This window comes from Aquarana catesbeiana, linkage group LG04 (assembly GCF_042186555.1).
Source record: "Aquarana catesbeiana isolate 2022-GZ linkage group LG04, ASM4218655v1, whole genome shotgun sequence".
Classification (NCBI taxonomy): domain Eukaryota; kingdom Metazoa; phylum Chordata; class Amphibia; order Anura; family Ranidae; genus Aquarana; species Aquarana catesbeiana.
This window is the reverse complement of record NC_133327.1, coordinates 628,998,508-629,022,294: the sequence shown is the minus strand read 5'-3', so window position 1 is coordinate 629,022,294 and position 23,787 is coordinate 628,998,508. Positions and strand designations below refer to the sequence as shown.

The 23,787-nt window shown below is 45.2% G+C and overlaps 1 protein-coding gene across 1 annotated transcript in view; it reads left to right on the top strand.

The window, feature by feature from the left end:
• Nucleotides 1-23,787, top strand: part of IARS2 (isoleucyl-tRNA synthetase 2, mitochondrial) — a 161,927-nt gene that overhangs the window by 132,348 nt on the left and 5,792 nt on the right. Inside the window, exons 16-21 of the mRNA XM_073628359.1 lie at nucleotides 3,751-3,853; nucleotides 7,640-7,765; nucleotides 9,672-9,803; nucleotides 10,501-10,607; nucleotides 12,246-12,391; nucleotides 12,523-12,713. Of these exons, the coding sequence (XP_073484460.1) occupies nucleotides 3,751-3,853; nucleotides 7,640-7,765; nucleotides 9,672-9,803; nucleotides 10,501-10,607; nucleotides 12,246-12,391; nucleotides 12,523-12,713 (805 nt within the window). The remainder of the gene's footprint in view (nucleotides 1-3,750; nucleotides 3,854-7,639; nucleotides 7,766-9,671; nucleotides 9,804-10,500; nucleotides 10,608-12,245; nucleotides 12,392-12,522; nucleotides 12,714-23,787) is intronic.

Below are 23,787 nucleotides of genomic sequence, written 5' to 3'. Positions count from 1 at the left end.
GGAAGCAGCGGCTGTGTCTGTGCAGCTACTGCATCCCAAATAAATGAATGGGACTGTCTGTAAATCCCTGTGTGGCCAAACACAGCCCCCACACCGCATATGGGATCAAACCCTTTCTCATTTTATCAAAAAGTATTTCATTTTTAGCTTACACTTTTAAAGTGGTTCTAAAGTCAGACGCTTTTTTTTTTATCTTGATGCATTCTATGCATTAAGATAAAACCCCTTCTGTGTGCAGCAGCATCCCTTAGCCCCCCTAATAGTTACTCGAGCCCACCTCGATCCAGCAATGTTGCACAAGAGTCTCGGACTCTCCCTCATTGGCTGAGACAGCAGTGAGCCAATGAGCAGAGAGGGGGGGCAGAGCGGAACCGCAGCTCTGTGTCTGAATGGACAAACAGAGCAGCGCCTCAGCTCGGGGGCTCCCATAGCAAGCTGCTTGCTGTGGGGGCACTCGGCAGGAGGGAGGGGTTAGGAGCGCCAGCAATGGACCCGAGAAGAGGAGGATCTGGGCTGCTCTGTGCAAAACCAATTGCACAGAGCAGGTAAGTATAACATGTTTTTTTTTTTTTTTAATGAAAAAAACAGACTTTAGAATCACATTAAAGTGGATGTAAACATTCATGAAATTTGAGCTGGGCAAAAGAATCTGCAGTGTTTTCTTATTTCTCTTCAACCCCTCTAGCTTTCTCCTGCTCCATTCTTTTGTTATCAGCATGAGAACTTCTGACAAGTTCTCTGTTAACTGTGATAAAACCAGGCTGAATTTTGTGTTGGGGTGGGTGCTATAAATAGATTAGCAGAGAGCTATTCTATTCACAGGTGAGGGGGTGTGTGCCTTTCCTCCAATCAGCTGTCTCACAGTGTATTGCAAGAATCCAAACCGACAGGTGAATCAGGAAGAGAAAATTCTAACAGGACCTATACTTTCTAAACAGTATATTTAAACTGAAGACAGCAGATATACATTTAAAACTTATGTAGGGAGATTTTATTCATCTATTTATCTCTGTGTATCATCTGAGGCTGTTCACTTCACTGGGTATATGTGAGGGTTTACATCCACTTTAAGGGCTCTTGCACACGGTACTGATGTTTTGAGCATCAGCATTTCTGGATGTAATTTCAGGTATTTGTGTTGTGCATAATTGCTCATATACGCATGTTTGTGCGCATTTGCACATATTTACCGGTGCAAAATGTTGACTGGGAACACAGATTTTTCTATTTTGTTTTTTACTCAAGATTACGCAGCGCTCATTTACGTACCTTTGTGTACAGACACATTGTACACAATGGGCTGCATTTTAAACCAGTAAAAAAAAACTGTACTGGGCTTTTTCAAGCTGCAGTATACAAGAGGCATAAAACTCCAGCCTTACCTTCAGTCTTGTACAGGCCCCTTTCCTGTGCCTGAAATGTCTTACTTTAATTTCACTACACACTCTGAGCTTCCCACAATGTGCATTAGAAGCACTAGCAAGTCAGATAGAGCCCATTTCATGTCCTGGTGGTAGAGGACATCCAGTCCCTTGCTCGCCCTAATTCATTGGCTTTCAATTTTTTCAGTCATGGTGGCTCAGAATCAGAGATGGGCCTTACCTGGGGCCACCAGACTGACACCCACCCATCAAGGCATTTTAATATTTGCATTACTGCGGTCAAGAGCTAGCCCACTGCTTGCATCAGGGCTGAGGGCTCTTAAGAAGAATACCGAGTACTGCCAGCCCCTCTCACCATCCATGATCTGCCTGCATTGCATAGAGAAGCACCGAGATCTAGGGATGATGTCACTGGGTCTAAAATAATGTATGTAATGAAAATTGAAATTTTTTATTTTGATGAGGGAGGAAAGGAGGAGCCCGAGAAGGCAAAATATAAGTAGAATAAACTGCAGCTCTGGGAAATATATTTTGACAGTCAGATCTTTTAGATTTCAAATTCTATAGCTGGGCTTTGGAGACTAGAAAATGACAGTAGACTTATTCTTTTCTTTGTTTATTGGACAGAAAATGAGCTGTGTGCTAAAAAATATTGCTCCTTACTATTCAACTTTCACATATATTAGATTAGGCTTTACCTATATAGATAAAGATAAGATAAACCCTTTTTTTTTTTTTTGGTAATTTCTAACCTTTTAATCTTTTAAAGTAGAACAGGGAATGGTTTAGATTCAGAGCAGGATTTCCTATTTTTTTTTTTTTTTGCTTTTAGTCCAGTCCCCCCTTCTTCGTGTCGCAGAGATACAACAGGTGGTAAAAGTAGATCTCTCCAGAGTGAGAAGAAATCCATTCAGACAGTTGTCAGCAGAACAGGTTTGCCCATTGGAAGATTTCCTTTCACTTCCTGTTCCTTACAACAGTTAAAAAATTTTGGATCACCACCTTTTTTGAGACCGTTCTTATAGGTGGTGGCCCATCCATACCAGGCGCAGGGATGCTGCCTCCCTAATCCATGCGTCCAGTTTCCTAATCTACATGTGGGGCTGGACACATGGATTCCAATGGGTTTTTTTTTTTTTTTTTTAGAAGCACGTGATTAGATAGGCTTCAAAAAAGGGTGGCTCTGGGCGCAGAGCCCACCCAGTTGTTTGACCATAGCAAATTAATATTCGCTACCGTCTTCCTGATTTTCCTTCTGGCCAATTAGAAAGTGGATCCTGAGATCCGTCACCCGGTTGGCCGAGAGTAGAAGTGATCCTATTGGCCACTGAGCAGGGAGGAGAGACAGGGGTAGCCGCCGTAAAGCACCAGGAGGAGGGGACGCAGGGTGAAGCCGCCGCCCTTAGGAAGCGCTGCCCACGACCTAGATGGGGAAGTACGGGGCTGGTGACTGACCGGGGTGGATAGATTGCCGCTCCCCCCAAAAAATATACCACCAGTCGCCACTGGTTCTTACCAAGAACAGTCGTGATGATGAATCTCCCAGCAGAGGCATGGAAAGCAGGTAAAGCCTAACATGGTTTCTTACACCATATACTATTGAAACTAGAAAGCTAGAAAAAAAAAATCAGAACAGGAAATATTCCTTGTAGGGACACAGACATCAACAGAAGCCTGAAAGATGTACCATCTAGAGATGCACTGAAATGAAAATTTTGGTGCTGAAACTGAAAATTCAGGATGCACTTGGCTGAAACCGAAAACAAAAATGAGTTTTTTAAAAAAATGTATATTTTTATATATATATTTGTATTTTTGACTTTTTAATTAATATCATAAATTTCAATCAATATGAATTAATAATTAATTATTAGCACCTTTTAGCGCAAAAAAGCTCAAGAGAAATGCACACTGGTCCCTTGTGCTTCCCTTGTGGTGTTAAAAAAAATTCCTATGCATTTTCGGTCCGTTAAAAAAAAAAAAAAAAAAAAAAACACGCCAAAAACACACCTCCTCATTGAAATGCTATGAAAACGCAGCAAGAACACATCAATAACGCACCCGTGTTACATTTTTGATGTGGTTTTTGAGTCACATGACCTATGAAAAACACCATAAGCACAGTAAAATCGCAGCAAAATTGTGTGCGTTTTCGGCGCCATTATGGACACCTTTTTCTCTATCTGAAAAATGCTGATATCCCTATTTTCATTTGATTTTCAGCGGCCGAAATTTCGGTGCATCTCTAGTACCAACCCTACCCAACTCCATCTAAAACAAATAAAGTGTTTGCTAGAGTTCCACTTTAACTCTTGATTAAAAAAAACTTCTGAAGTGCGCTTTCATATTCTGTCTTTGTGTCTTTTAGGAATGTGATAGTCCATGGATTCGCTCTGTCTGAAACGGGAGACAAAATGTCTAAATCCATTGGAAACGTGGTGGACCCAGATGTCATCATAAATGGGGGGCAGGTAAGATTGTTACTGTGGTGGTATCGTTATCAATAAGAATTATTATGGTTACTCAAACATCTTTTGTGGAAACCCTGTAATAAAAATAGCTATATTGCACAATAGAATTGTCTTTTTACTATATATCCTTATTGTTACCATTAGGGTTGAGCTGATACCAAAAATTTTTAACGAGTACTTGTGAAAATGCTCCGATACCCGAAACCGATACCTTTGTGCTGCGATTTGAGCATGTACAAAATGAATGGGCTCAAATTGCACTGCAAAGAATCGCATACGATCCAACACCACTCCTGTGTGAACCCAAGTTTGCCATAGTGATTTCAGCCTGGGTTCACACAGGAGTGGTGCGGGAAATCACATGGGATTCAGACATTCCTGTTCAAATCGCATGCAATTCTTTGTAGTGTGATTTGAGCCCATTCATTTTGAATAGACTCCAATCGCACCTCAAAGGTATCGGTACTCGGTATCGCCAAGTATTGACCAAACGTATCGGTACTCGCCGGTAAAAAAAAAACGGTGTCAGTTCATCCCTAGCTACCACCCCACCATCTTAATACTATGCAAAATATCATTGACTTCTGTACAACTAGCACAAATTGTTATCGATTTGCTAAATGTTTACCACACTTTGCCCTGGTTCACACTGCTGTGACTTTAAAATCTCGCCACTTCAGCGCGATTTCAAAGCCACAAATCCGTTGCGATTTGCACTGCCGATTTCATTGCGGCTTCTGACTTTAACAGACATCTATGCAAGTTGCAATGGAATCGGGAAAAAGTAGTGCAGGAACCTTTTTCATAATCGCTGCCACATGAGTTTCAGCAATATGAATGGTACCATTACCGGCAGTGGGAGGCACCTTTTTCGTGTGATTTGGAACTGTCAAATCACATGACAAATGGCACCGGTGTGAACGTGGACTTAGAGGTCTATTTATACCAACAAAAAAAAATTGCTGTGCGTATGGCTCAGCGTACACGCAAAAGTCACGAATAATACCCATATTGTTTTTAATATATTTGAAATGTCATTTTCCATTTGTTGCCTTTTGCAGGGCGAAATAGTCTTAAAGGAGAAGTAGGGCTAAAGCTCTTTTTAATAGATGTTCACAGCTGAGGAACAGTTTCTCTCCAAAAAGTAGCAGCCGAGGGACAGCTTGTGTCTCAGGTGATACGCAAGCAGAAAAGTGTATACAGTATTGTGTGAAAGTACGGTTCAAATTTGGTGGAATTCTTCTACCATAAAAAGTTAATGTGTTTCAGGGGCACAGAGGGTCCCTATTCATCAGATCTTGGTGCAGCTGAAAGACTCACCCGAACTCATCTCCATCCAAACATCAAAATCTTGTGTTTTATTTTTTTTAACTGCAATTAACTGCAGAGTCATTACCCAAACCGCAGCACACTTAAAGGATGGGATGCTAATGACATTGAAGCCCTGTTTACGCGTGTGGGGGGGGGGGGGTGACTCAGCCTGCAGCTAATTTGACTTAAAGTGGAGTTCCACCCCAAAAAAAAAAAAAAAAAAAAAAATTAATGTGCTTAAAAAAAAAAGCATTTGGAGAAAAAATTTTTTTTTTACTCAACTCTAAATGCCTGTTGCTAGGGGGTCCCTCTTAGTCTTCCTCCTTCAGTGGCTGGGCTCCTGACGTCACTTCCCTCGGCGCAGGAAGGGAGATCACCTCTTTCCCCTCCCTCTGTCAATCATCTGGGACACGTGACAGGTCCCAGATGATTGCGCGGCCAGTCACGACGCGCGACTCGCGCATGCGCAGTGGGTGCCCGGCTGTGAAGCCACAGCCGGGCGCCCACAGTTAAAATGCTGGCGCCGCCGAGCCGAGGGGGAGACAAACGGGGCTTCGATCCCCCGCATAGCTGGACCCTGGGACAGGTAAGTGTCTGATTATTCAGCAGCTGCAGTATTTGTAGCTGCTGACTTTTACGTTTTTTTGTTTTTTTTTTAAGGGGAACTCCGCTTTTAAAAAGAAGCTTAATATTGATGGTCAAATAGAGATGAGTTCGGAAGATGCCTAAGCTCATTTTTAGCATCAACCTGGAAAAAGTTTAGACTGATTGGAAGATGGGGTTAGTATAGAAGCTTAAAGTGATACTAAAATCTCGTTCTTTTTCCTATAAAAATAACAAATATGTTATACCTACCTCCTCTGTTGCAGTGGATTTGCACAGAGCAGCCCAGATCCTCCTCTTCTCAGGTCCCTCTTCTGTGATCCTGGCCCCTCCCTCCTGTTCAGCTTGCTATGGGGGCACCCGGGCTGAGTCACAGCTCCCTGTGTCCATTCAGACTTGGAGCCCCGGCCCCGCCCCCTCTCTCTCTTGATTGGCTAGTTGACTTTGACAGCAGCGGCAGCCAATGGTGCCGCTGCTGTGTCTCAGCCAATCAGGAGGGAGAATCTCGGACAGCTAAGACACTCGTTGACATCGCTGGACAGAGGGACTGGGGGGGGAGGGGATGCATTAAGAAGCTGCTATAATGTAGCAGTTGTAGTGTTTTTTTGTTTTTTTTTAAGAGCTGTTGGGGGGGAATCCATAATTTTTTTTTTTTTTGTCCAAGCTGGACTCGAAAGCAGCACTAAGGGCCAGTTCACACCACACGCAGTCCAGTGCGTTTTTTTTTTCTGGATCGAAAACGCATGGTAAGTAGGTTATATGGTTTCCAATTGCATAGTTCACACCAGGGCGTTCCAGTTCCAGAAAAGTAGAACATGCTGTAATGTTACTGGACTGTACTGGAACGCATCAAAAATGCACTGGACCCTGGTACAGTGGGAAAAAAAACAGGATAAAAGAATAAAAAAAACATCTGGAATGCATACGGAGACGTATCAAAAACACACTGAAATGCGCCAGCAACACGTTAAAAACGCGCATATAGAAACTCATCCAGAACACATCTGGAGTGCCTTTTTGTGGTGTGAACCAGCCCTTAATCCACACATTTAACTTTCCCAAAAGAAATCTCATGTTACAATGTTTTTAAAGTATAACTAAAGGCAAAACTTTTTTTTTTTTTTTAGTTTTGGATAGAGTGGAGAGGGGTTAGAACACCTGTCAGTTCTTATTGCTGTCTGTGCTCCCGTTAGGAAGATCCACCCTCTTTATTTGTCCTGTTTACCATTATCATTGAAAGTAAAAAAAAATCCCAAATTTTGGTTTGTCCCTAGAAAAGTAATAGAGGGGAAATCTTCCAATGAGGACACTAGTTCTGGTGACCTGGGGGGTCCCCAAGGAATTCCCTTAATTTGCAGGGATTTCCTCTCACTTCCTGCTTGGCTATGGGACAGGAAGTGAAGGGAAATCTCTGCAATGGGACATAGATGGTGAAAAAAAAAATCTGATAAGGGTAATAACCCTTCCTTCCTCTATCCAACATGGGAAAAAAAATGTTTTGCCTATAGTTCTACCTTAACAAAGCTAATACTAAATCGTTAACCGCTTGCCAACCAGCTAATGCCATTATACAGCGGCAGGTCGGCACGATCCCGCAAAACCGTCGTATTTGTACATCGGCTCCTTTAAGCGGGATAGCAGACGCACGCCCGCTGCACTGCGGGGGGTGCCGATGCGATCGCAGGAACGAGAGGCAGAACAGCAGTGTGTGTGTGTGTGTGTGTGTAAACACGCCAATCCATGTTCTATAAGGAGAGGCAGATTGTGAGTTCCTAATAGCTAGGAACAACGATCTGTCTTTTCCCCTAGTCACGATTTTATAAATACATATTTTAACGTGTGAATAAAGTGAAATTGCTTTCTTTACCTCAGGACAAAACAAAAGAGCCGGCCTATGGAGCTGATGTCCTACGCTGGTGGGTAGCTGAGTCCAATGTCTTTACTGAAGTTCTCATTGGGCCTACAGTACTGAATTCAGCACGGGAGGATATCATTAAGGTAAGCCTGGATGTTTATGTAATATTTGAGAGACGACGCAGTTTACAGCTGCAATGATTCTATGGAAAAAAGCTTGGAGCACTTAAAGTAGATATAAATCATGAATAAATAAATGATTGTTTGCTTGAGCTCTGTAACCGAGCCGTATAAAAAAATCTAAATACTGTTTTCCCTTTTTTCATACTGTTTCATCTCAGTGCAGCTGATCTTCAACTGCCTATTTGCAGCCGTTTCTGTGTACGGGTGAATGACATATTGCAGGGTGGGTTTTATGAGGGTGACAACCGTGAACCATGCTTGCATAATGTGTTGAAACAGACATTTGTAGTTTCCATCGAAAGCCAGGGTGACAACGCAGGATAGCAATTGAGAGACGGGGTTTAGAGGGTTGTCATCCGATAACAGGAAGTGATAAAATGAGGACCTACATGGCAGGATTAACAGGTAATATTTAAATGAATGCTTCAGATTTCGAATGGTTGAATTTACTTATAAGAGTTAACATTGGTCATGCCAGATTATATGTGATTTTTAGAGATTGGGTTTATATCTGCTTTAATAAAATAGGGTTGCACCGATACCGCCTTATTTACATTATTTAAACTGCCCACTAGATGGCGCTTTTCCCTTCATATACACACACACTGGTGCGGTGGGTTAAAACGCATGCTAATCGGACAGGAATCGCACTGCATTCCTGTTCAAATCACATGCGATTCTTTGCAGTGGAATTTACACCCATTAATTTTGTATTGACGCAAATCGCACCGCAAAGTATCATTTTCGGTATCGGGAGCATTTGGGCAAGTACCAATACTCGTACAAATGCTTGGGATCAGCGCTGGCAGAGATACTGGTATCGGTACATCCCTACTTTAAAGAAGAAATTGTCTGTGAAGGTTCTCCTTTATCCAAGTCATGGTAGCTGGTAGTTGTTGGCATTCAGCTGGCTTTGTTCAGTAATATTGAAGATGTTTTAGCACTCCAGTCGTTTTCTCAGCTGGTAAATATTTCCTGTGCTTTGTCCTAGCAGGGAAAATCAACAAGTTTGGTTTAATGCTCCCTCTCCAGCCACACATACTCACCTTTACTTTACTACCTTACTGCTGTTTTCAAATGCCGGAAATGAGAAAAGGAAATCCTGTGCAAGCTCCATGTTATAGTATACAGAGCTTACCCAGGGCTCACCCCATCCCTATGCAGTAATGCTGGGCCAAGCACCAGTGCTGTCACATAGGAGTAAGTCACGTGACTCCACTCCAAGCAGCTAGATGAAAGGATGGAAAAAAAATCAACACAGTATTTATTTATTGGTACTTTAGAGTGGTTGTAAAGGGTATTTTTTATTTTTTTTTTTAATAACAAATCTGGTATGTTGTCACCTGGGAGGAGAGGAGGATAGCGGTGAGTAGTCATGTGAGCACCAGGAGACTCTCTGAAATAAGGTAGAAAGTGGCATTGTTTTTATACAGCACAGACACTGGGACACATATTTATAATTAACAGATGAGATGGTATGATCGTAATATAGTTATGATAACGGGAAGGGGCGGGGAGCAGAGCAGCACTGCCACAAGCTGACAGGCAGGGGGGGGGAGGGAGGAGGACAGCAGGGCTGCAGATGACGGAGGCACGTAAACCGACCACGGTGTCAGGACTCAGCAGCCATTATTCACCGTGGTCAGTTTACAGGGGGGAGGGCAGAACCAGGCAGGGTGAGCCAGGTATTTTAGGTGATACAGTGGGCCAAATTACACAACACAAGCACTGTGCTGTATAACCTGCTTTAAGGGAACAGGATCCTTTTTTTTTTTTTTTTTTTTTAAACAATTACAGACACTTCAGCCTACCTAACTGTTGGAGAGCTAAGAGCATCCTCTAGCTTCACCTGTGTATCTTTTTTCAGCTGCGGAACACACTGCGCTTCATGCTGGGTAACCTGTCTGGGTTCAGCCCAGAAACGGACTCCGTGCCTGGCCCAGAGATGTACATCATAGATCAATACATGCTGCATATGCTACAGGACTACGCCAGCAAGGTAATGGTGGTCAAGACAAGCTGTTGGCATGGCATTATAGGATTTACAGATCTCAGATGCTGAAGGGCTGCTTATTACGTTAAATAAGCGCAATGATTGATTTTATTAAAGTGACCCTATTAAGGGGGTTAACAAAATGATAGAGGCACCAACCTGAAAAGGGTATTGTTCATACTCCTCCATCAGCCCATTTGCTAAAACTTTACTCTGTAGCAGAGCTCCCAGTTCCAGTCTGATTTGATTGTTCAGGCTGGTTGAATATCTTCTCCCCTTGCTGGCTGCTTGGGTTCCTCTGGCTGATCCCTAGTCGCTGCAGGACAGATTGGAGAAGTTACAGACAGACTGACTAATCGGGTGGGTACAATACCACTTTCTTCACTGCTTAGTCTGTTTTATTTTGTTGCCCCTCGGAGAGGGTCACTTTAAAGGAAACCTGTCATGACAAAAATACATAGGCTGCCATTGCTTACCCGCTACAACTACTAGTCACCTAGGCGTCATGGAATTCAGATCTGCTGATCTGATTACTTCTTTCAGTCAGCAGCTTAGAAAGCACAGGAGTATACAACGGGGCAGCTGTCATTTTTAGTAGTGGGTCAGCAGTGGCAGACATTTTTGTCATAACAGGTTTTCTTTTTTATGTTGACATGTATTGATGCATTGTTTGCAGTGTTTTTAATATACTGTATATCTCCAGGTAACAGAGGCCTATAAGAATTACGAGTTTGGAAAAGTTATCCGTCTGCTTGAGGCCCTGATCACCAGAGACCTGTCAAGCTTCTACTTCAGTATAATAAAAGACAGGTAGAACTATGTGTCCTGCTTGGCTGTGTGTATGATATATATTATTTGTGCATTGATGACCCCTAACATGGTGTCCAGGTCAACTTATGGACGGACGTAACTGATACTTTTATGTCCAGGTTGTGGCAGCAGGCTGGGCAATTTATTGACATGCAGCAAGACAATCATCACTAGACTGTATTCAGCATGTGACAAGAAAAGACAGCCGGAAACCAGCAAGCCATTCAGAATAATAGCAATGAACCAAAATTGGGGTGGCATGCAGCCGTTGTGTGATGACTCCACAGTAACACAATTGGAAATTCTTTTATCAGCTTAAAGTGGTGGTAAACTTAATTTAAAAAAAAATTGCTGACAGGCGGGGTATTTATGAGAGAAGAGTCCCTATTGGTCTCTTCTCTCATACAAGCTTCTTCCTGCCTGTCAGCCACCATGCACGCTGAACCACGTATGCACAGCTCATTAAACATTTACGGCTCCAGATCTGTGCCCTGACGATGTGACTCCTGTGTGCATCGCCTTTAAAACTGCCGAAAGCGTGAAAACCGGAAGGAAGTCCGGGGGAGGATTGAAGTCCCAGGGCCCGCTGGATCGATCACACTGGAGGGCGCTGTGTCAGTAGGAGGCGGAGAAACAGCAGTACACTGATCTTCCCAGTGATTAGCTGTGCAGGGGGTATGTCAGCACAAGTCTGAAAACTGGAGTATAGGCAGGCTGTTCTCCCAAGCAGAATGCAAAGAACAAAACTGACCATGCTGAGATGGATTTGCATCCATACCTAGTGTGGTCAGTTTGAAATCGGAAAGCAGGGGGATTGGCAGGACCACCAGGTATTTCACGCAAAGGAAGCAGAAAAAAGAGAACAGGTTACAACAGAGACATATCGAAAATATGAAATGTTGGGGTAACATACACATTGAGGCATTGCTGTAGTCAGTTAGGGTAGGTCCACACATGTCCGGTGTGAATTTCTGTCTTTTTCACTGTGAGTTTCCAAAACAGCTTTTCAGCTGCAATTTCCAGATACAGTTCAGATGCAAATTTTTGGAGCCGACAGCCACATGTGTCTTTAACAGCAGCTGGTTGTTAAGGAGAGCCCTTCAGGTCTGATGCGGATTTAAAGGGGAACCCCTCACCAAAATAAAACAAAAAAATGGCGTGGCCCCCCAATCCATATCAGACTTTTTTGAGGAAAACCCCACGCGAAAAATTAAATAATAAATAAATAAATGGGGGGACTTTCCTCCAAAATCTATACCAGACCTTTTATCCAAGCATGTAGCCTGGCAAGCCATACTAGGCCACATGCCCTTAACATAGGGGGAGGTGCTTTGGTACCCCTACTCATTCACCAAAAAATGTGTCAAAAATGAAAACGCAAACAGTTTTTGACAACTTTTATTGAAAAAAAAACAATGACCCCCGATGTAGATCCATCATCAATCAAGATAAACACTGCTGCTGACCCGAACCCCTTTTGACATCATCGACCAGTGCATGCTGGGTCGGTGCACGTTGGATTTACTTCGGGATATGGATTGGGAGGGACCCTGGGGTGTGTGAGTTTCTCTTGCAGGGACTGTGGATTGTAAGACTCTATATGTATATCTATCTCTATCGTGTTTGTGACCATTTCAGACTTTACTGCGAGGAGGCAAAAGATCCCAAGCGCCGCTCCTGTCAGACAGTCTTGGCCGCTGCTTTGGATATTGTGGTACGCTCATTTGCACCTATCCTTCCACACCTAGCAGAAGAAGTGTTCCAGCATGTGCCTTATAACAAAGGTATCTGATGTTCTTTTTGATCTTTATAACCCAGAGACCTTGTTGGTTTCCTGAAATTGTACAGTTGATGGGTACTCTTCAGTAATGGAATCTTTTTTTTTTTCTATCTGTCCTTTGCCCTGATGGAGCAGAAAACCAAAGTGTTTTCCATGGAGGCTGGATAGTGCCCAACTCTGTGTGGAGGAAACCTGGCCTTGTAGAAGCTGTGGAGGCCGCTTGTTCCATTAGAGACATCTTTCTGGGTGCCATTCCGGGAAAGAATACCACCGAGTATGAACTCACAGTTGTCATTGAACCTGGACTGTTGTTTGAGTTGATGGAGGTGAGCATGGCCAAGGTTTTGCTTATGTGCAGGCTTTATAAAGTACTAACACTCCCATTCATAGAGTTGGACGCATTGTATGTAGTACCAGACTATGGGACATACCCCCACTTGCAGGAGGACTAATGAGAAGAGAGGTGATCCTTCTTTCTGCACTGTCCCTCTCTTATGGGGGGAGGTATAGTGTCTTTTCTCTGAGTAATTTGAGACACATTATAGCATATACTATTACATGATATTTTTTATGATTTTCACATTTTACAAGCTTGATGTGTATTTTTAATTTTTTTTTTCAAAAATAATTTTTATTAAATCCCAGAAAGGGCAGAGCCCAGTCACATCAATAATATTCAAACATTGACAATTTCAGTCACATAACTTAATATGTCTAACACCTAAAATAATATGCTGAGTTATCAAAGTCCCATATAGGTAACGGTAAAGGATATGTCCAATGAAGGTTCCCTTATTTTATTTTGTTAGACATAAAACGGGGAAAAGTAACCACGAAGTAAGGCATGGGACTGCCCATTTCCTTTTTTCAGAGACAAAAGTGGAGAGAAAAGTAAATAAATCAAGAAAAGAAATGAGAAAAAGAGGGGGGAGGGAGGGAAGGGGGGGAGGAGGTTTCAGATGGCGGTGGATCTGGATGCTAAAGGTGTTCAATCCAAATGTCTAGGGCCGTACATTCTTCAGAAAGTATAAACAGATTCCAGAGCCTCCAGGTCTTAGAGTACTTTTCACGCTTATGCAGTGCCATGATTATCAAGTCTTCCATCTTATTTATTTTTATTAATATTTTCAATAGTACAAAGTAGAAAAGACACAAAAAGAGGAACCCCAAACTACGCCATGCAGGGCAGGATTCCTAGAAAAAACAATTTGCAAACAGAAAAATACCCACAAACATCCCCCTCAGTCCAGGCACGACACCCTGTGGACAACTTCATTTTCCCGGGTACAAGTCCCCTAAAAAGAGGGCAGGAAAATCAACATATCATAAATAGAATATAGAGTACTTTCGCAGCTCTTGAGGTAATAAGGCCATCAGTCAAGCCTACATACAATTGTTTAAGCAGCAATCAGTTCCTAAACAATCCCAGTATTAGGACACACATGACATATCTATATGCACCCAGAACTACTCCATCCTAGTAGTGGGATCCTTATAGTCATTAGGCTATGAAAATTGGGCTAGCCAACCAAATCTGCCAAACTTTGTCAAATTTTTTTGGGCATCCCCTGCTCAGGTACGTTGCTTTATAGAACTGAATCCCCTTATTCACAAGCCCTTTCCAGTACGATAGTGAGGGTTTCATGGGTTTTGGGTTTTTTCCAATAGAGGATCAGCGCCTTACACGCATAGAATAGTAACGGGCTATGCAAAGTACGCCACACCCTAGTGGGAACCAGGCCTTCCCCCAAGCCTAGCAAGCATGTTACCACCATCAAAGGCACAGAGGGAATCTCCGTCACACAGTGCCCCAGAGCAGACCAAAACTCCTTGGCTACCTGGCAATCCCAAAAAATGTGGCTAAAGTTGGTTGGAGATTGTGTCTTCTACTTTGTGAAGACAACTAGCGATAGTTGACGGCATTTGTTTTTTGTAAAGTAGAGGAATACAGGACTTGGTGGCATTTAATAAGTGTGATACAATTAATTTTTTATAGTTTTTTGCGGGGGTCGTGGAAACGCGTAGTAGGAAGAAAGCAGAATCCTCAGAAATCTGTTCTGTAAATCGATGAGTAATGTTTCGGACTTCCGTCCAAAACTGCTCCGGCTTGGGGCAGGACCAAAATATATGGAGTAGCGTTCTTTTGTCTACCTGGCATCTCCAACATTGGTCAGTAGTAATGGGATAGTACTTGTGTAACAAATGACGGGTATGATACCACCTCGTCAAAATTTTATAGTTGGTCTCCCCCCAAGATTTTTGTACATATTGACGACTTCAATGTGAATCTAAGAATGTGGTGGTGTTGGGTTGACGTAAATGAACGATTTAAATCTGTTTCCCATTTTTGCATAAATGGTAGGTGTGATTGGTCAGAAGGAGTATTCAGTAAATTATATGTTTTAGACAGTACTTGTGTCCCATCGTCTGAACAGTAGTCCTCAAAAGATGTTAAGTGACGGTTAAATCGCTGAGCCCAGGTTCACACCTATGCGAATTAGATGTGTGTTTCCGCACATCTAATTCGCATAGCAGGAGAATGTGACTGGCTCCCTATGGAGCCGGTTCACATATCTCTGGGGCGGCTGCGGTGCGCACTGCACAAAAACGCTGTGCGTCTTTGGCTGCGTTTCAGGGCCGAATTCAGGCATAGAATCGGCCCTGATTCGTCCCTGAAACGGTGAACAGGGACGCACAGCGCTCCTGTGCGGTCCGCAGCGAATTATGGTGTGAACCCGGGCTGAGGGTTTGGGATGGAGTGTAGAAAATGGTGTAGTTGTAGAGCAGGGGTCATCAACCACCGGGCCGTGGCCTTTCTGCAGCTGGGCCGCGGGTGCGGGCGGCCGGCATTAGACACCTGGGCAGGCAGCATGAGACAGCCGAGCAGCCGGCATATGAGAGCTGGGTGGATAGAAGAAGCGAGCTGGCAGGCAAGCAGAGATGACATCATCTCCCTCCGCCCCCTGCATCACCACTCTTCCGCCATCACAGCCGGTGTTCTGTCAGCATCAATGTTGGAGGGCATCATCTTTCACCGCCCGCCCTGCATCACCGCTCTCCTGCCTTCATTCGGAACCCACCACTGCACAGAGGCCTGCCTCTGTGCTAAATGGAGCAGTGCTGCCACTAATGCAGTGGTGGCAGGCAGTGTGGCAAGTGACATTCTGCATCTGGTGACAGGCAACGTGGCAAGCAACATTCCGCATCTGGTGACGGGCAACGTGGCAAGCGACATTCCGCATCTGGTGGCAGGTGACCTGGCAAGTGGCATTTCGCATCTGGTGACAGGCAACATGGCAAACAACATACCGCATCTGGTGACAGGCAACATGGCAAGCAACATACCGCATCTGGTGACAGGCAACATGGCAAGCAACATACCGCATCTGGTGACAGGCAACGTGGCAAGCAACATTCCGCATCTGGTAGCAGGTGACGTGGCAAGCAACATTCCGCATCTGGTGACAGGCGACGTGGCAAGCAACATTCCGCATCTGGTGACAGGCAACGTGGCAAGCAACATTCCGCATCTGGTGACAGGCAACGTGGCAAGCAACATTCCGCATCTGGTGACAGGCAACGTGGCAAGCAACATTCCGCATCTGGTGACAGGCAACGTGGCAAGCAACATTCCGCATCTGGTGACAGGCAACGTGGCAAGCAACATTCTACATCTGGTGACAGGCAACGCGGCAAGTGACATTCCACATATGGTGCCAGGCAATGTGGCAGGTGACACGGCAAGTGACATTCCGCATCTGGTGACAGGCAACGTGGCAGGAGACTTGGTAAGTGACATTCCACATGTGGTGGCAGGCGACAGTGGCAAGTGACATGCTCAGGGCTCCCACTGATTCTGCATTATGGTGAGTTGAACTATTTCATTTATTTCTACAATGTAATAATAGAAGTAATGCGCTTCAATCACCCTGACACCATATTAAGCATGGTGCCATGATGATTGAAGCACTAACACCAGCCATTGGCCGCGAAAAATCATTTACCCCATTTGGAATGATACACGTTTTCTAGAGGTTACACCTGGCAAACCATGAGTGCAATCCTTTATGCCAACTCTCTAACAAAATACGGGTCTTAGTCAGCAAAGGTGGAAAATTAAAGTGGCGTTCCACCCGCAAATTTTTTTTTTTAAGTCAGCAGCTACAAACACTGTAGCTGCTGACTTTTAATAAGGACCCTCACCTGTCCAGGGAGCCCAGGATGTGGGCCCCCCCCCAGACCGATCCGTCCATTGGATCATGTGTAGGCGCCGCCATTCTAACTAAGGGAAACCGGCAATGGAGCCTTGCAGCTTCACTGCCCGTTTACTACTGCGCATGCGCGAGTCGTGCAGCACTTTGTGAATGGCCAGCTTGTCTTCTGGGACACACGCAGGTCCCAGAAGACAGCGGGGGGCTCGCTGCACAAAAAGATATGACGTCCTGCGCCGTGGCCCGGATGGATCGGAAGTACATTATGTACTTCATAAAAAGGTAGGAAGGAAAAAAAAATTATTTCTTTCTCGAACATCACGGGACACAGAGCCACAGTAATTACTGATGGGTTATATAGGTATCACTGGTGATTGGACACTGGCACACCCTATCAGGAAGTTCAACCCCCTATATAATCCCTCCCCCTTGCAGGGATACCTCAGTTTTTACGCCAGTGTCTTAGGTGATGGACGTGTAAAGATGTCCTGTGCTGAGCTCCAAAGGGAATATCCTAAGATCCTATACTGGGGCAAGCCAGGCGAACCGGATCCATTCAAAGTGTCTTTTCATGGCCGAACTGAATGGTACCCAGGCCTCGTGTCCGAAGAAACGAGGTTTTACCCGTAATGCTTCTCTTTTTAGAGAGCTGGACCCCGCAGATCAGAAAATGGCTTTAAACTTCCTAATTTCTGGCGAGGTGCTTTACGGTCCCAGAACTGTTGGATCCCCCTACTGATGGGGGCCCCAGTCTCTGACGGTTTTTTCAAACGGAGCCCACCGTGAGAGGTGAAGATTGGGTCTGTGTAAACAGCACCCTGCGGCTGGATAAGGTAAGAGGAGATTCCACAGAATTTTTGAGTTCTAGTGGCTTTTCTCCTTTAAGGTAAATGCATGCTATGCCTATTGTGACCACCGGGGGCTGCCAAGAGCACAAACCTACACATGCTGACTGACTGTCTCAGGTGTTCAGTGCTGATTATATCCCAGCATCTCAAAGCAGGCTGCAAGCAGGTAAGGTGGAAAGGGGGATTTCTCATGTTTGAATGTTCCCCCCAGGCTAGAGAGGGGCCACAGGGGTCTAGAAAGTGGTTATACCACCCGGGTTCTGCGGCCTAATGGCCACCATCTCTGAAGATAGCCGTTCAGGCAGATCTTGTTACCAGCCTCCCTCCCCCCCCCCCCATCCCCAGCCTTTTCTCCAGAAGCATGACAGGAGAGTCGGCAGTGCGGGAAGCGCTCGTTTTTTTCAAAACTCGAGGGGGGGGGGCGGTAGAGGAGGGGGCGGGACGTCAGCACAGAGTGTTTAGACTCCCACTCAGGCCAGCTGCAGGCTATTAAAGGCACTCTGTACAGGTGCACTCAGCCTTCTGAGAGACACAGAGCTGACGGTCGCATGTAAGGTGGGACACAGGCATTCTCCTAGGCAGCATTTACTGAAGTAACACCAGACTGAGCATTGGGTAGCAAGGCTTTTAGCCAGACTACATCGCTCAGCGGGCAGTGTTCATTTGTATACCTCACACCTTGTTGCTTTGCACTATGGGTAGAAGAGGTTCAAGCACCCCAGGAACCAGAGACACTAGGGGATCTCGTTCATTTCTGAGGGCCCCCTGTCGGCAGCATCCTCCCCCCCTAAAGATGGGCCAGGGACGGCTAGCCAGGGAGAGCCATCGGGGTCAGGGGCTACACCTGCTTCTGGCACTTCAGCCCCTGTATATATTACACAAGAGGTTTTTTCCTCAACCATTAATGGTCTAGAGGAAAGATTAATGGCCGTGATTACGTCTTCACTCAGTGGAAGAAAACACACTAGGCTTTCCTCTGTTCCCCAAGACCCTCAGACAGAGGAGCTCTGGGATAAAGGAGATGAATCCCTTTCAGAGGATCGGGATGGGATGGATGATTCCTCTTCGGAGGATTCAGGTGGAGAGGGACCCTCTGCGACTTCCCAAGAGGAGAAAGTCTTAGTGCAGATCCTCACTGGATTGGTCCGCTCCACATTTAAGTTGCCCATACCTGAAACTGCTAAAGAATCCTCTTCTGCTTTGGGGTCACTATAACCTTTCCAAGCAGCACATGCTTTTCCTGTTCATACTTTACTTGAAAAGCTTATTTATTCTGAGTGGGATCACCCAGACAAACGTTTTTTTCCGCCGAGAAAGTTTTCAACACTTTATCCGATGGAAGAAAAGTTTATTAAAATGTGGGGAATACTGGCTATTGATGCCGCAATTTCCTCCGTAAATAATAGCCTGACTTGTCCTGTAGACAATGCTCAGATGCTCAGAGATCCTGTAGATAAAAGGATGGAATCCCTATTGAAGGATGTTTTCTCCTTAGCAGGATCAGTGGCCCAACCTGCAGTAGCAGCGATTGGAGTCTGTCAATACTTAAGAGACCATGTTAAGCAGGTCATCAAAGTATTACCTGAACAGCAGGCCCAGGGGTTTGCTAACCTTCCAGCGGCCTTATGCTTTGTGGTTGACGCCATTAGAGATTCTATCGTGCAAACCTCCCGTCTTTCACTGGGGTTGGTGCATATACGTAGAATCCTATGGTTGAACAATTGGTCAGCCGAAGCACCATGTAAGAAGCTACTGGCTGGGTTTCCATTTCATGGTGCAAGGTTGTTTGGAGAGGACTTGGATAACTATATCAAGAGAATCTCTTGTGGGAAAAGCACTCTCTTACCTGTCAAGAAGAAGAGTAAGCGTCCCTCTTTCAAACGGACTCTTTCCCCAGCGCCGGGGGCTTCAGCCTCCAGGCAGTCTCGACGGCCGCCTCCATCGGGGTCCAGAGACAAGAGTCAACCCCAGGGACAAAAGAAGTCCTGGGGAAAGAAGCCTACTAGGCAAAACACTAAGACCTCTGCATGAGGGGGCGCCCCCGCTCACTCGAGTGGGGGGAAGACTGCGACAGTTCTCAGAGCTCTGGCACGAGGACTTCCAGGACAGATGGGTAGTCTCCACGGTAACCTTAGGGTACAAGCTGGAGTTTCAGGAATTCCCTTCTCCTCGGTTCCTCAGATCAAATGTTCCCAGAGACCCAGAGAAGAAGCAGTCGCTCCTTCTAGCGTTAGAGCGACTTTTGTCGCAGGAGGTCATTATGATAGTTCCCGCAAAGGACCAGGGATTGGGCTTCTATTCCAACCTTTTTACGGTCCAAAAGCCAAATGGGGATGTCAGGCCCATTTTGGACTTAAGGGATCTGAACCGATTCCTAAGGATTCAATCCTTCCGCATGGAATCAATTCGAACAGTAGTTCCCACCCTGCAGGGAGGAGAATTTCTGGCATCAATAGACATCAGAGATGCATATCTGCATGTGCCCATTTTTCCTGCTCATCAGAAGTTTCTGCGCTTCGAGGTAGGAGGGCGCCATTTCCAGTTTGTGGCTCTGCCTTTTGGGATAGCCACTGCACCTCGAGTGTTCACAAAGATCTTGGCTCCTCCTTTGGCCAGATTAAGGGCTCAGGGTATAGCTGTCATAGCATACCTAGACGACCTGCTCTTGATAGACCGGTCGGTAGCCTCTTTGAATGGAAACTTGAGGACCACGGTCAGGTATCTAGAACACCTGGGTTGGATCCTCAACTTAGAAAAGTCTTTCCTAAAACCAGTAAGAAGACTGGAGTATTTAGGTCTGATTATAGATACAAGCCAGGAGAAAATATTTCTACCCCAGGCAAAGATCACTGCTTTGAGAGAGCTGATTCTGACAGTAAGGACCAAGAAGGGTCCCTCAGTCCGCCTTTGTATGAGGCTACTAGGGAAGATGGTGTCTTCATTCGAAGCAGTTCCCTATGCTCAGTTTCACTCAAGAATGCTGCAACACAGTATTCTGTCGACCTGGAACAAGAAGGTTCAGGCATTAGACTTTCCGATGCACCTGTCGCATGCCGTGCGTCAGAGCCTCAATTGGTGGCTCATACCCGAAAACCTGCAGAAGGGGAAATCCTTTCTACCGGTTACCTGGATGGTGGTAACAACAGATGCCAGTCTGTCAGGTTGGGGAGCAGTTCTGGAACAGGCTGCGGTCCAAAGGGTATGGTCCAAGACAGAGAGGACCTTACCCATCAACATTCTGGAGATCCGGGCGATACATCTAGCTCTAAAAGCCTGGACTATCAGGCTACAGGGTTGTCCGGTCAGGATCCAGTCCGACAATGCCACAGCAGTGGCTTATGTCAATCATCAGGGAGGCACCCGGAGCCGAGTTGCTCAAAAAAGAGGTGAACCAGATCTTAGTCTGGGCAGAGATGCATGTGCCATGCATATCGGCAGTTTTCATCCCGGGAATAGAGAATTGGCAGGCGGACTATCTAAGTCGCCAGCAGTTACTTCCAGGGGAATGGTCTCTGCATCCCGATGTCTTTTGGGGCATATGCCAAAGATGGGGGGTTCCAGATGTAGATCTCTTTGCATCCCGATTCAACAAAAAGATACATAGATTTGTGGCAAGGACAAAAGATCCTCTTGCATGCGGGACGGATGCGTTGGTGATTCCGTGGCATCGGTTCTCACTGATTTACGCATTCCCGCCTATTCTGCTACTACCACGACTCCTTCGCAGGATCAGGCAGGAAAGGAAGTCGGTACTTCTTGTGGCCCCCGCTTGGCCCAGAAGGACTTGGTATGCAGAAATAGTAAGGATGACGGTGGGTTCCCCGTGGACCCTACCGGTACGCCCAGACCTGTTATCTCAGGGTCCAGTGTTCCATCCTGCCTTACAAACGCTAAATTTGACGGTTTGGCTATTGAGACCCACGTTCTGAAGAGTCGTGGGCTCTCAGGTCCTGTCATATCTACCTTGATTAATGCAAGGAAGCCAGCTTCCAGGATGATTTATCATAGAGTCTGGAAGGCTTATATAACCTGGTGTGAATCCAGAGGTTGGCATCCCAGGAAATATGTCATAGGTAGAATCCTTGATTTTCTACAGATGGGATTAGAGATGAAGCTGGCCTTGAGTACCATCAAGGGCCAGGTTTCTGCTTTATCAGTATTATTTCAGCGGCCACTTGCTTCGCATTCTTTGGTCCGAAACTTTATGCAGGGGGTGATGCGTCTTAATCCTCCGGTTAAAGCGCCCCTAAACCCCTGGGACTTGAATTTGGTCCTGGCTGTGTTACAGAAACAGTCTTTTGAACCAATAAGTCAGATTCCTTTGGTCTTGTTGACAAGGAAATTAATTTTTCTGGTGGCCATCTCTTCTGCTAGAAGAGTATCAGAATTAGCAGCTCTTTCCTGTAAGGAGCCTTATTTGATTATACACAAGGATAGAGTGGTACTACGCCCTCATCCTAGTTTTTTACCGAAGGTGGTTTCTGATTTTCATTTAAACCAAGACATTGTTCTACCTTCCTTTTTTCCAGATCCCTGTTCTCCGGAAGAGAGATCTCTACATTCGTTGGATGTAGTAAGAGCAGTTAAGGCCTATCTAGGGGCAACTACTCAGATCCGCAAGACGGATGTTTTGTTTGTGCTGCCAGAGGGTCCCAATAGAGGACAGGCAGCGTCAAAAGCTACCATTTCTAAATGGATTCGACAGTTGATCATTCAAGCTTACTGTTTGAAACAGAAGATTCCTCCGTTTCAGATCAGGGCACATTCCACAAGGGCTATTGGTGCTTCTTGGGCAGTGCATCACCGGGCCTCTATGGCTCAAATCTGCAAGGCCGCAACCTGGTCTTCAGTTCATACATTCACCAGATTCTATCAGGTGGATGTGAGAAGGCATGAGGATATCGCCTTTGGGCGTAGTGTGCTGCAGGCAGCGGTACAGGGTCCTCAGGTCTGATTGCACCCTACTTGGTCGTGGTTCCCCCCCCTCAGGTAGCATTGCTCTGGGACATCCCATCAGTAATTACTGTGGCTCTGTGTCCCGTGATGTTCGAGAAAGAAAATAGGATTTTTTAAAACCGCTTACCTGTAAAATCCTTTTCTTTCGAAGGACATCACGGGACACAGAGGTCCCGACCCTCTTCTAATACACTATATTGCTTGGCTACAAAACTGAGGTATCCCTGCAAGGGGGAGGGATTATATAGGGGGTTGAACTTCCTGATAGGGTGTGCCAGTGTCCAATCACCAGTGATACCTATATAACCCATCAGTAATTACTGTGGCTCTGTGTCCCGTGATGTCCTTCGAAAGAAAAGGATTTTACAGGTAAGCTGTTTTAAAAAATCCTATTTTTAATATCCAAAAATGAGGGGTGGTCTTTCGTTTAAGACCACAAGTGGGTGGAACTCCGCTTTAAGTTCGTAGGTGTGTGCTAACTTGCAGGGGATATAGGTACCTAAGTATTTTAATGCAGAGTCTGTCCATTTAAACTTAAAGCTGGATTTTAAAGACGCTAAGAGGGTAGAGGCATCCTTGATTCCCATGGCTTCTGACTTATCAGAATTTATTTTCAAATTGGAGAGCGCCCCATAGAGCTCACATTTTTGGAGAAGGTTGGGGAGCGACACTGCGGGATTTGTCAAAGAAAAGAGTAGGTCATCAGCATACACTGATATTTTATGTTGGATATTGCCAACGGATAATCCCATAACTTCTGGGTTTAAGTGGATTTTGCAGAGAAATGGTTCCAAGGATAGGGTGAAGAGAAGGGGGGGGGATAACGGACACCCCTGTCTTGTGCTATTCGTAATGGAGAAAGGGTCTAAGAGGATTCCGTTGGCTTTGACTTGGGCTGTCGGGTTGGAGTAAAGTTTGGTAATCCATTGTATCATGTTGTCTCCTAAGTCTATATGGCTGAGAACCGAGATCGTAAATATCCAGTTTACACGATCAAACTCTTTCTCAGCATCTGTCCTAAGAAAGACACAGGGTGTATGAGTCGTGGAGGTTATGTGAATCAGGTTAAGTACTTTGGACCTGTATTTTGTTAGAGAGTTGGCATGAAGGATTGCACTCATGGTTTGGCAGGTGTAACCTCTAGAAAATGTGTTAAACTTACCCCTTCCTAATGGGGTAAACAATTTTTTGCGGGCAGTGGCTGGTGCTAGCGCTTCAATCATCACGGCACCATGCTTGATATGGTGTTGAGGTGATTGAAGCGTATTATTTCTATTGTTACATTGTAGTAATGAACTATTTAATTTTACTCCCCATAATGCAGAATCAGTGGGAGCCCTGAGCGTGTCCCTTGTCACCAGATGCAGAATGTCACTTGCCACGCT